The 13102-nt window shown below is 42.6% G+C and overlaps 1 protein-coding gene across 1 annotated transcript in view; it reads right to left on the minus strand.

Moving 5' to 3' along the window:
• LOC126212672 (pleckstrin homology domain-containing family M member 2) overlaps nt 1-13102 on the minus strand; it is a 282889-nt gene that overhangs the window by 204487 nt on the left and 65300 nt on the right. Inside the window, exon 6 of the mRNA XM_049940093.1 lies at nt 12736-12946. Within this exon, the coding sequence (XP_049796050.1) occupies nt 12736-12946 (211 nt within the window). The remainder of the gene's footprint in view (nt 1-12735; nt 12947-13102) is intronic.

The raw sequence follows: 13102 nt of genomic DNA on the forward strand, positions 1-13102 counted from the left end.
TTGGGAAAGAGAGCAAGCACGAAGGGATGCAGGTGGTTCGATTACTGTGACATGTCCCGTGCAAGTGCAGGAGACTGTCTCCCGTAGCACACTACTACTTCCACCAGCCTGCGTCCGCGGTGCACTTTACGTTTCCACCTATCGATCGTCAAATCCCGAAGGTTCTGCACCCACTGCAATTGTAATTGTCGATGTCACTGGGTCGACACGAGAACGTGCAGGAGTGGTCTTCTGCAGAGCTCCAGTGTTTGACGAACAGTGTGCTCCGAAACACTCGCGTTGCACCGGCATTGTGCTTTTTCGGCAGAGACGGGACAGATCGTCGTTTACTCTACTTTACAGAGCAGACGAGTCTCCGAACCCCACGTTCTGTGAATAGTCACGGTTGTGCAACCTAGTGATAATTTTACTGTCCTCCTACAGGGTGACACACGGGTACTGATGGTTTTGAACTGCGTAGTACAGAGGGTGCGGTGGTGGGAGGTGGTCGTGGTAGGGATAGTTCTGATCCACACGAGACACCATTTCATTTACTCAGTCACTACGGAACGGTGGGACTTGCAACGTCGAGTGTTTGTCTATGAAAGTTTTGTGAAAAGTGGCGAGTCTATTATTGCTATGCAGCGATCGTTTCGTGCGCGGTTAATGTCGGTCGACATGGAGCTGTTCCGAGCCGTAACACGATCCTCAGATGGGTGGAAAACTTCAGATCGACTGGAAACATAATGGATGAGAAGCATCCTGGCCCGAGATGCAGAGTAACGACACAAGACAATGTTGAAAGGGTAAGGCAAGCGGCAGTCAGAAGCCCGGGACGGTCAGCTAGACGTCGTGCTAGTGAGTTACAAATCGATCGTGGATCGGTTAGACGAATTTTGCTTAAAGAATTAAAACTCCATCCCTACAAAATGCTCATTGTCCGACAACTTAAGGAAACTGATTTTGCTGTACGAGTAGACTTCACTTACAGAACGCAAGTGATTTTGGGATCGAATGAAAATGAAATTTTATTGATGAGTGATGAAGCTCATTTTCATTTAAACGGAACCGTGAATAAGCAAAACCTACATTACTGGGCTCCAGGGCATTCATTCACACCTTATCCACCGGCGTCCTCTACACTTAGAAAAAGCAACGGTCTGGTGTGCTCGTGGCTCTGTTGGCATTATTGGACCTTATTTTTTTGAACAGAATGGGACCACCGTCACTGTTAATTCGGTTTGTTACATTCGTATGCTTGAAACATTTTTGAAACCAGAACTAAGAAGACGACAAATCCCTTTAAAATGTATTTGGTTCTGGCAGGATGGGGCAACATCGCACACCGCAAACACTTCAGTGACAGTTCTTAGACACACGTTTCCTGGCCGGATTATCTCACGTTTTGGCAATGTTCCTCGGCCTCCCAGGTCTCCCGACTTTTCAGTATGTGACTTTTTTCTGTGGGGTACGTTAAGAACTGTGTCTATAATCACAAACCACAAAATTTGGACGAGTTGAAGAATGCAATCATTCAAGAAATTGTGGCCATCCCTGCAGAGATTTTAGTCCGTGTGATGGAGGATTTTGAGAAGAGACTCGAGTCCTGCATTCGAAATGACAGACGTCACCTTGACGACATTATTTTTTACAAATAACTTTGTTAACTAAAATGGCAAATAATGAGCTTTGATTTTGTGTCAATAAACATGCATTAATTTTAAAGTTGGCTGAGTATTATTTCATTAAAAACCGTCCGTCTCCCGTGTATCACCCTGTACCTCTTTCCGTAGATGCTCACGACAGTAGCACATGAACATCAGATCAGCTTCGCCGTTTCTGAGATACTCGTCCACAGGCTGTGCACCATAATACTCTGCCATTTGTCGAAGTCTCTTATCTCGATGGGTTTCCCCATTTGCAGCCTACATCACTGCTACGGCGGTCCCCCGTCCGTGTCTGCTCCGCTTACATACTTTTGTTACCACGTCAAGCACCCGCAACACCACCTGCCGGTTTCCAGTGTCTCTGTGGGCAGTCGTCATAATGTTTTGGCTCATCAGGGTATATAAATTTTGTATTTTGTTCACGCAGCTATCCTCCATACTTCCGAGAGCCTAACAGTGTGCCACGGCCTTTCCACGGAAATGTTACGGGACGACACACAGATTAGAGGCCGTGAAACACGGCAAAATGACATTCGGGAAATCTCGCATCCAATTATGGAAATGTAGAGGGTCACCATCAAGTTTCCTGCTACACGTTTCGAGTTGTAGACTGAACCACAATTGCAGCAAAGACGAAGGGTCCGTACCGAACAGCAGACTGTCTTGTTGGACGTGGCACAGAACACTTACCCGTAAGCTTTCGGCCATAGCCCTTGTCAGTAAAAGAGAAACAGACGTAGTTCATTCACACATATAAGCATATTGCATGCACACATGACTGCAAGCTCCAGCAGCCTGGGCCAGAATGGTCTCTCTGGCACAAGCTGCCAGGTTGGCGGTCACGTGTGGGCGAGGTGTCCTTAATTGTGCTTGGCATGTCATCATTTTCTATATTTTGGCTGAGGCACGTTCAATTTGCACTAGTTCTAGTGGTAGACCTTGTGGGACTTGGCAATATCACACAGTCCGAGGTCTCTTCCGACACACCCAGTCACAGCCTAAACATTTTGCACTGTACAACCAACGGTGCTCCTCAAATGTCTTATACCACTTCACTGTGTTGTCGTAAACTGGCGCCGTCTCAAAATTACCACGAAAAGCTCCTCACACACTCACCAACGATTGGCAATTGGCAAATTCTAGTACACTAAATCTGGCCCACCCGGCTAGCCACGCAGTCTAATTACAGAGAGCTGTTACATCCACACAAATGATAAAAATGGATGTACATATGTAAGTTTGTATGTTTCAAATCTCCTCCAAAACCACTGGACCCATTTCACCAACCAAACTTGGTACAAACATTTACTGTCTGGAAAGAATCACTGCGGGGGTAAGAACCACCCACCTATTGGGGAGGGGGAGAAAAAGCAGTGTAGCCTGCAACACAAGAATACCCGTATTCTAGTCGCCTGGAATTTAAGAATGAGAGCATTCAGAGACTTGCAACAAACTGAACAAAATAATTTCAAATCTATAAGAAACTTTTTCTTGCTGATGAACTCCACAAAATGATGTAGAGAAAAAAAGTTTATCACTTACTAGATTTTTCACAGTTCGTGCAGTAAAGCTGCCACATGAAGCACGATGTTCCAATTCATTACTCCTTTATTATTAACTATATTTGTGACATATTTTGCAGGCAGTATTAGCTTATACCACTGAATGTAACAGAAAAATTAGGTCTATGATACTTAGTTCATAAGATAGACATCACAAACATGGAATGTGTGAAAAACTACCGCCTTCTGCAAGATATTTAAATTTATTAGTTTGCCACTATTAACTTTATTTGTGATACATTTTACAGACAGCGTCCACATCTGCTGCTGAATGTACCTACAAAAAGGTACCGTTGTATAACACACAGTTTGGGAGACAGGACATCAAATACTGGGATCCGTGCAAAACTGCCACATCGTGCATGGTGTTTTCATTTATTACTTCTTTATCACTACCTCTATCCACAACACATTTTGCAGACAGTAAGCATATATACCAGTCAATGTGCTTGCAAAATTATATCATCGTCCACACCTCCTCTCAGGTGGAATTTTAAATAAGGGAGATACTCTCTAGTGGCCTACCAGTGGTGGGCTACTGATATGGTTTGTAATGATCCTGCTAGTGGTGTTTGTACGGGCAGACGTTTCATCGGGTAATATGTTTCAAGCCTTGGTAGAGACAGCCATGACAAAACTCTTCTACTTGGGGTATGAGATGTATGAGACAGGTGAAAAAGAAAGGAAGTGTTGACAGGTCCAAAAATTACCGAACTATCAGTTTAATAAGTCACGGCTGAAAAATATTAACACAAATTCTTTACAGGAGAATGGAAAAACTGGTAGAAGCCGACCTCACAGAAGACCAGTTTGGATGCTGGAGAAATGTAGGAACACGCGAGGCAATACTGACCTTACGAGTTCCCACAAAAGATTCGTTAAGGAAAGGCAAAACTATGTTTATAGTATTTGTAGACTTACAGAAAGATTTTGAAAATGTTGACCAGAATATTCTTTCAAATTCTGAAGGTGGCAGGGGTAAAATACAGCGAGCAAAAAGGCTATTTACAACATGTACAGAAATAAGAGGGCAGTTGTAAAAGTTGAGGGGCATGAAAGGGAAGCAGTGGTTGAGAAGGAAGTGTGACGAGGTTTTAGCCTATCCCCGATGTTATTCAATCTGTGCATTGAGCAACCAGTAAACAAAACAAATCAAAAATTTGGAGTACAAATTAAAGTCCAGGGAGAAGAAATAAAAACTTTGAGGTTTGCCAGTGACACTGTAATTGTGTCAGAGACAGCAAAGGACTTGGAAGAGCAGTTGAACAGAGTTGACATCATCTTGAAAGGAGGATATAAGATGAATATCAACAAAAGCAAAACAAGATAATGGAATTTAGTTGAATTATGAGGGAATTAGATTAGGAAATGAGACACCCAAAGTAGAAGATGAGTTTTGGTATTTGGGCAGCAAAATAACTGATGATGGTCAAAGTGGAGAGGATACAAAATGCGGACTGGCAATGCCAAGGAAGACATCTCTAAAGAAGAGAAATCTGTGAACACTGAGTTTCAATTTAAGTGCCAGGAAGTCTTTTCTGAAATTTTTGTATGGAGTGTAGCCACGTGTGAAAGTGAAACACGAATGATAAACAGTTTGGAGAAGAAGAGAATAGAAGCTTTTGAAATGTGGTGCCACAGAAGAATGCCGAAGATAAGATGGGTAGATCATGTAACTAATGAGGAAGCACTGAATAGAATTGGGGAACAAATAAATCTGTGGCACAACCTGACTAGAAGAAGTAATCAGTTGTTAGGACATATTGTGAGACATCAAGGGATCATCAATTAGGTACTGGAAGGAAACGTGTGGGGGGGAGGGGGGGGGGGAATCGTAGAGGGAGACCATGAGATGAATACAGTGAGCAGATTCAGGATGTAGGTTGTCGTAGTTACTCTGAGATGAAGAGGCTTGCACAGGATAGAGAAACATGGAGAGCTGCACGACGACACCAACAACAGCAGCAGCAGCAGCAGCAGCAGCAGCAGCAACAACAACAACAACGTCTTTCAAGTAGCATGCACGGTGCAGTCTGGCTGAAAGCGTTTATGCACAGACCACGCATAGTTACATTAACAGTACTTGACTTGGGCACTACGTGTTCTGCAGACCTGCCTCACACAATGGGCTACAAATAAGATGTTAATGGAGACACTGTGTTCTGCCCATATTTTGTTTCACATTCTCAAGTACTAATGTCTTATATACAACAAAAAGTGCAAAATATTATCGATTGTACTCTTGGTTTAAAAATGTTCAACAGGGTGTACATTAAGCCTGGGAACATTTTCAATTATTTATTGCTCAAGAACTAAACACTGTACAGATGTCATACATATCATTTTGAGGAAAAACTCTGAAAGTTTTTTTTTAATACAAAACATCCGATATGCAAACCACGAGTGACCCGGCAGATGCCAATACAGTAGTCGAATTCTTGTCATATTTGTCCCAGCATGGCATCATTGACTGTGGCAGTCGCTTGCCGTATTCTCACCTGGAGCTATGCTACATTACGTGGTAGAGGCGATACATACACCAGATCTTTAATGTGTTCCCACAGAAAAAAAGTCACAAGGAGTGAGATCTGGTGATTGGGGAGGCCATTTCATAAAACAGCTGTCCCCTTCTGTAGCACGGCCGATCCGTCGATGCGACAGCTCCGTGTTCAGGTGCCCACGAGCTTCACGATGAAAATTGGTTGGAGCCCCATCCCGCTGAAAGATGAATGGAGAGTCTGATTGCATTTCAGGTGTCAGTCATTGCTGCAACATGTTCAAGTAGAAATATCCAGCGACAGTGTTCTCGGCGAAGAAGAATGTCACGTACAGTTTTCGACGCGAAAGGCACAAAAAGCATTTACCTTTGGGGAATCGTGCTCAAATTCAATGCATTCATGTGATGCTTTGTACCCCAGATTCAACAATTATGCCTGTTCACCTTCCCACTCGTGTGAAAAGCGGGTTCATCACTAAAAATTAAGTGATCAACAATGCCATCCCCACCTCATTCAAATGTTGCAACTGCAAACGAAATTCAAAATGCTTGTCTTTGGCATCGTCATCGAGCTTCTGCACTAGCTCTAATGCGAATGGTTTCATAGACAGCTTCTGTCACAGGACTTTCCACACTGTCACTGGAGCCATTTCGAGTTCACAGGATGCACAACACATCAATTTCTTTGGACTCCTTACGAATGTCTCTCGTATGCGCTCCACATTCACTTGACTCTCACTGGAGCTTCCACTTCTCTTTGCTGGGCACAAACAACCCGACGTAACGAATTTGTTGTGCCGGTGGTAAATGGCCTTCCTTGTTGGTGGCTTCTTACCATACTTGGTTCTAAACATCCGTTGAACAACTGTAGCACATTTGTTTTTGTCAAACTACACACAGCTGTAGCACACACACAAAAAGCTTGCTCCATACCTGAACTGGGCACGTTTATGACTAGCGCTGACTGTCGGCAAATTACCAAACTATGCTGTGGCTGTATACGTGAAAAGAAACATTCAGATTTTCTCTTCAGAATGACGTATGTATGATATCTTTACAATAAATAATTGAAAGTGTTTCCGCACTTTATGTACATCCTGTACACATACAATTTAGATGGCTGGATGACAGCAGTATTTATGGAAACATATGCACCTAAACTCTTTTCACTTAAGAGTTATTAGTAGAAAGATACACACAGATATTTTATTAAATGTAGATACTCTGACTTTGTGAACAACACTGTAAATCAACACAAAATTAACTTACGAGCTGACAAAGCAAAGGTACTACAAAGTAACTAAGTCCGATGCCAAGAAATGTAAAAATCTAAAGCAAATTCAAATTGAGGGAGTTCAAAGTATCACAACTCCTACCTTAACAGCTCTTTTTATGTATCGTAACTGAGAATGAAAAATTAAACTTAACATATGGGTCAGCAACTCAGTGACAGCCAAGCAAAATATTTCTGTTTTATGAAATACGACAATCGCATTACAACTGTCTCGAGACAGCCGTGATTGTTCTGTAAGTTACAGAAAAATGTATTTACCCTGACATAATACATCTATATTTTTAGGCTGTATCAAAAGGTCGCCCTCAGGTAGGTGTGTGTGTGTGTGTGTGTGTGTGTGTGTGTGTGTGTGTGTGTGTGAACTGTGCTCAAGTGTTTGGCATTCCCTCCAGGTCAGCTTTCTGTTACTGTGTTCTATTTCTATGAACTCTCAAAACCAATAACAAAGCTGGTGTAATACCCATTTTGGTGTCTTAATTCAGTTTGCAGCCATCATTTTTGGCATTTATGATTCACTATTTTAGCTACACGGAAATGAAATTTGCGTGAAATTTCAATGTATTCTGGAAGGATCTCGCAAGACGGACATACCTTATTAAACTTTGTTTCTGATATATTTAAATGAATATATGGCTGTTCCTGGGTTGCACGTTTCAGACGTTTAAAACTGAGATTCGGAAGTATATATCTGGCAGGTCCCCTGAAGCTGCTTTAAGCCATCCTCGTCAACTGCTGTCGCCAGTACAGTTCTTGCTACACCTGCCGCCACCACCGCCACCGCCGTTGCTGGGTTCTGTGACACTTTCTTCTCTGACACCCCCGCTGATGCCTCCGGCACCAACCGTCGACCTCGATGTCGCTATGTGGATGCCGTACCCGGTCCTGCTCTACGGCCTCTCGCAAGTGGCCAACCCACCTCCTCGTCACTTCTGCCACTACTCACCAGTGCTTTTTTTCTGTATCGTGCATTTTTCTGTGGCCAGTGTTTTTTACGAGGGCGGATCAAATAACATGTTATTTTTTATTTAAATTCATTTAATTGAAAAGCTCAAGGCGATTATAATGTATTTTTCCGCATAGTCTCCCGCTTTGGAAATGCATTTGTCCCGGCGTACGGGCAGCTTTTTGATGCCCTCGTCATAAAAAGAACTGGGTCGTGTCATCAGCCAGTTGTGCACAAAGTCTTCCATACTCTCCTCATCTTCAAATCGTCACCCTCCTAGAGCTTCTTTAAGCAGTCCGAATAAATGGAATTCGCAAAGCAACGAGTACGGGCTCTGAGGAGGATGATCGAGTGTAGTCCAGTGCATTTCTCGTAGCTCGGAGACAGAGCTGCAGTACGGGCTCGCACACTGTTGTGGAGGAGGACGACCTGTCGAATCGATCGGTCTCTTCTTTTGCAGCGATATGCAACTCTCGCCTTCTTTGACAGTTCGCTGTAGTAATCAGCACTGATTGTGTGTCACTCGTGCAAAAAAGTCAATCAGCAAAATGCCTCGCTGATAGAAAAAAAAGGTTGAAAGGACCTTGCCAGCCGACAGTCGAACCTTCGATTTGACTAGTGCTGCCTCCTCTTCCCTCCACACTCCTTAGTGGCTAGTTTAGATACTGGACTGTAGTGGTGAACCTATGCTTCATTGCGGGTGATGATCCGACTCAAAAAAGCATCACCTTCTTCTGCAAACCTTCCTGTACGCCTCTGACAGACCTCCAAACATCTCAACTTCAGATTTTCAGTCAAAAGTTTAGGGACCCATCTGGAACACACTTTACGGAATTGTAGGTCATTTGTGACGATTGCTTGACAGCTCCCATACCTGATTCTGACTTTTTGTGCTACTTCTGATACTCTCCTCCGTCGATCGTTGTCAATAATGTCTTTAACCGCACAAATGTTTTTGTCTTTAATGCAGGTCCGAGGATGGCAATCGTGTTGCTGGTTTTCCACACATTCTTGTCCTCCCTTGAACTTTTTATGCCAGGCAAACACACGCGTCCTCAACAATGTTTTATCATCGAACAGTGCAGTCGATCTCTGGGAAATATCCACCGCTGTAACTCCTTCGTGAACAAGAAATTTGGTAATTATGCATTACGCAATGGAGGGGAGCACCCGCTGCTCAGACATCGTGGGAATTACTGACGAGACAGTGGGAAATATCTAACAGCACGCTCTCCTCACAACTAACAGTCCCTCCTAAGCACAGCAGAAGTGCGGGTCCAGTCCTACCAACTGTTGATGTTCAGAAACAAAAATCCTGTTTATATTTGATCCCCCCCCCCCCCCCGTATGTATATATCTATGTTTGTATGTTTTTCCCACCCCCAAAAAGAGAGGAGTGATTTGCCTTCATTCACAAAGCACACAATGCTAGAGAGCATGCGTCTATACAGTTCAAAGGTCTTATAGACTATCTGCAACCACCACCTGGTGCGCTCTGGTGAGCCGCCAAAGAAACAGCATTGTTTATACCAGGGGTCTCCAAACTACGGCAAACCGGCCTGTGTTAGCTGCCCGGTCATCCCCGGTATTCGGCCAACCAAATATTTGAGGTGGTACCTATACTGGCAACAATTGAGTTTCGAGGCCTATCACGACCAATACACCGCGACACTGTCGGAGCTCTATCTTTACAAAGTGGAAGGTCTTGGTTAAACTTGTGGCTATCCACAATAAACAGACAGACCATTCTCCGTGCGATAGTGGGGGGTGGGGGGGGTGGGGGGTGGGGGGTGGGGGGGGAAGAGAGAGAGAGAGAGAGAGAGAGAGAGAGAGAGAGAGAGAGAGAGAGAGAGAGAACGGTTAACAGACTAGTTTGGCGAGAACATTAAGTAAAAAAAGTCTTTGCATTTTATTCCACTCACAAGTCTGGTGCAAGTCTTTCAAATGGACGCCCCTTCGGCGACTAGCCTCAGTAATCAATCCTTATGGAAGATGCTTCTTAAGCAAGGTTTCACTTTCTTCTGATTACGTTGTAAAATACATACAGAATGTGTAGTACCATAAATTTTTCGCGGTTAAATTCGCCAGAATAAAATACGTCAGAATTTCGGTCAGGTACGTCCACCAATCAAAATTATGTAATTAAATAAAAATCGTAGTTTGTTTCAGTGCTAGCTATTCTCACAACCTTAGATTTTTGCGATTTCATCTTTCCTTTAGCCTTACATTACGGCGATCATGGTGTGCTAGCGTGCTTTAATCCCACTAGGTAGCTCTTGGGCCTTATGACTTTGTGAAGGAGTCAATGTGGCCTGCAGACTAAAAAGTTTGGAGACCCCTGGTTTATACAATTGCAAACAAGCACTCTGCCTATTCTTTATGCTGTATTATTTTTGTCCAGTCAATATGTTCAGTACTATGCACAACCTGTATCTTATGTGTTGCTCTATAATCTACTATGTTCAATACAACATGTTTGTTCTTGCTATAACAAAAACCGTGCATGCATTCATTTTATATACCACAAACACTGTCATTTTCACCCTCATAGATAAGATTAACTGCAAAAAAGTGGAATTTAAGGAGATGGGACCTGGATAAACTGAAAGAACCAGAGGTTATAGAGAGTTTCAGGGAGAGCATAAGGGAACAATTGACAGGTATGGAGAAAATTAATAAAGTAGAAGAAGAATGGATAGCTCTGAGGGATGAAGTAGTGAAGGCAGCAGAGGATCAAGTAGGTAAAAAGACGAGGGCTAGTAGAAATCCTTGGGTAACAGAATAAATATTGAATTTAATTGATGAAACGAGAAAGTATAAAAATGCAGTAAATGAAGCAGGCAAAAAGGAATACAAACGTCTCAAAAATGAGATTGGCAGGGAGTGCAAAATGGCTAAGCAAGGATGGCTAGAGAACAAATGTAAGGATGCAGAGGCTTATCTCACTAGGGATAAGATAGATACTGCCTACAGGAAAATTAAAGAGATCTTTGGAGAAAAGAGAGCCACTTGTATGAATATCAAGAGCTCAGATGGAAACCCAGTTCTAAGCAAAGAAGGGAAAGCAGAAAGATGGAAGGAGTATATAGAGGGTCTATACAAGGGCGATGTACTTGAGGACAATATTATGGAAATGGAAGAGGATGTAGACGAAGACGAAATGGGAGATAAGATACTGCGTGAAGAGTTTGACAGAGCACTGAAAGACCTGAGTCGAAACAAGGCCCCGGGAGTAGACAACATTCCATTAGAACTACAACTAGCCTTGGGAGAGCCAGTCATGACAAAACTCTACCATCTGGTGAGCAAGATGTATGAGACAGGCGAAATACCCTCACACTTCAAGAAGAATATAATAATTCCAATCCCAAAGAAAGCAGGTGTTGACAGATGTGAAAATTACCGAACTATCAGTTTAATAAGTCACAGCTGCAAAATACTAACACGAATTCTTTACAGATGAATGGAAAAAACTGGTAGAAACCGACATCGGGGAAGATCAGTTTGGATTCCGTAGAAATATTGGAACACGTGAGGCAATACTGACCTTACGACTTATCTTAGTAGAAAGATTAAGGAAAGGCAAACCCACATTTCTAGCACTTGTAGACTTAGAGAAAGCTTTTGACAATGTTGACTGGAATACTCTCTTCCAAATTCCAAAGATGGCAGAGGTAAAATACAGGGAGCGAAAGGCTATTTACAATATCTACAGAAACCAGATGGCAGTTATAAGAGTCGAGAGGCATGAAAGGGAAGCAGCAGTTGTGAAGGGAGCGAGACATGGTTGTAGCCTGTCCCTGATGTTATTCAATCTGTATATTGAGCAAGCAGTAAAGGAAACAAAAGAAAAATTTAGAGTAGGTATTAAAATCGATGCAGAAGAAATAAAAACTTTTGAGGTTTGCCGATGACATTGTAATTCTGTCAGAGATGGCAAAGGACTTGGAAATGCAGTTGAACAGAATGGACAGTGTCTTGAAAGGAGGATATAAGATGAACATCAACAAAAGCAAAACGAGGATAATGGAATGTAGTCGAATTAAGTCGGATGATGCTGAGGGAATTAAATTAGGAAATGAGACACATAAAGTAGTAAAGGAGTTTTGCTATTTGGGGAGCAAAATAACTGATGATGGTCGAAGTAGAGAGGATATAAAATTTAGACTGGCAATGGTAAGGAAAGCATTTCTGAAGAAGAGAAATTTGTTAACATCGAGTATAGATTTAAGTGTCAGGAAGTCGTTTCTGAAAGTATTTGTATGGAGTGTAGCCATGTATGGAAGTGAAATGTGGACGATAAATAGTTTGGACAAGAAGAGAATAGAAGCTTTCGAAATGTGGTGCTACAGAAGAATGCTGAAGATAAGGTGGGTAGATCACGTAACTAATGAGGAGGTACTGAATAGGATTGGGGAGAAGAGGAGTTTGTGGCACAACTTGACTAGAAGAAGGGATCGGTTGGTAGGATATGTTCTGAGTCATCAGGGGCTCACCAATTTAGCATTGGAGGGCAGCGTGGAGGGTAAAAATTGTAGAGGGAGATCAAGAGATGAATACACAAAGCAGATTCAGAAGGATGTAGGTTGCAGTAGGTACTGGGAGATGATGAAGCTTGCACAGGATAGAGTAGCATGGAGAGCTGCATCAAACCAGTCTCAGGACTGAAGACCACAACAACAACAACAACTCCAGTGAGAGTGTTAAAGTCACCAGTAAAAGTAAAGTAACTAATTTCTTGCCTATATATTACCACGAACAGAATTCATTTTCACAGAGCAGGTATAACTAACCTTCTAGCTGCTTGTTATCTGGTGAGTGGTAGATGCGGTTCTTCTCATTGTTCTTGGCTTCACTGTCGCACATTACGCTGGCTTCCTTGTTCATAAGATCACACTTTTCCTCCATTTGGTACTTCTTTTCGTTGCACATCGTAATGATAGGCTCGCTCATCTTATTTGTGTCAGCAGGTTGGTTTGTACCAGCTTTTGTGCTACTGTCCACCTGAAAGATAAATTAATTCATTGATTCTCTATTGTCAAATGAAACGTCAAACAACTGTGAAGTGAAACAGGTGACTTGTCAGTGTTGTTACTACACTAGCTAAAATTTGTGCAATATTACTGTCGAGGAGTTCCTTGAAAAATTAAGCAGATTCTT

This window comes from Schistocerca nitens, chromosome 11, assembly GCF_023898315.1.
Source record: "Schistocerca nitens isolate TAMUIC-IGC-003100 chromosome 11, iqSchNite1.1, whole genome shotgun sequence".
Classification (NCBI taxonomy): domain Eukaryota; kingdom Metazoa; phylum Arthropoda; class Insecta; order Orthoptera; family Acrididae; genus Schistocerca; species Schistocerca nitens.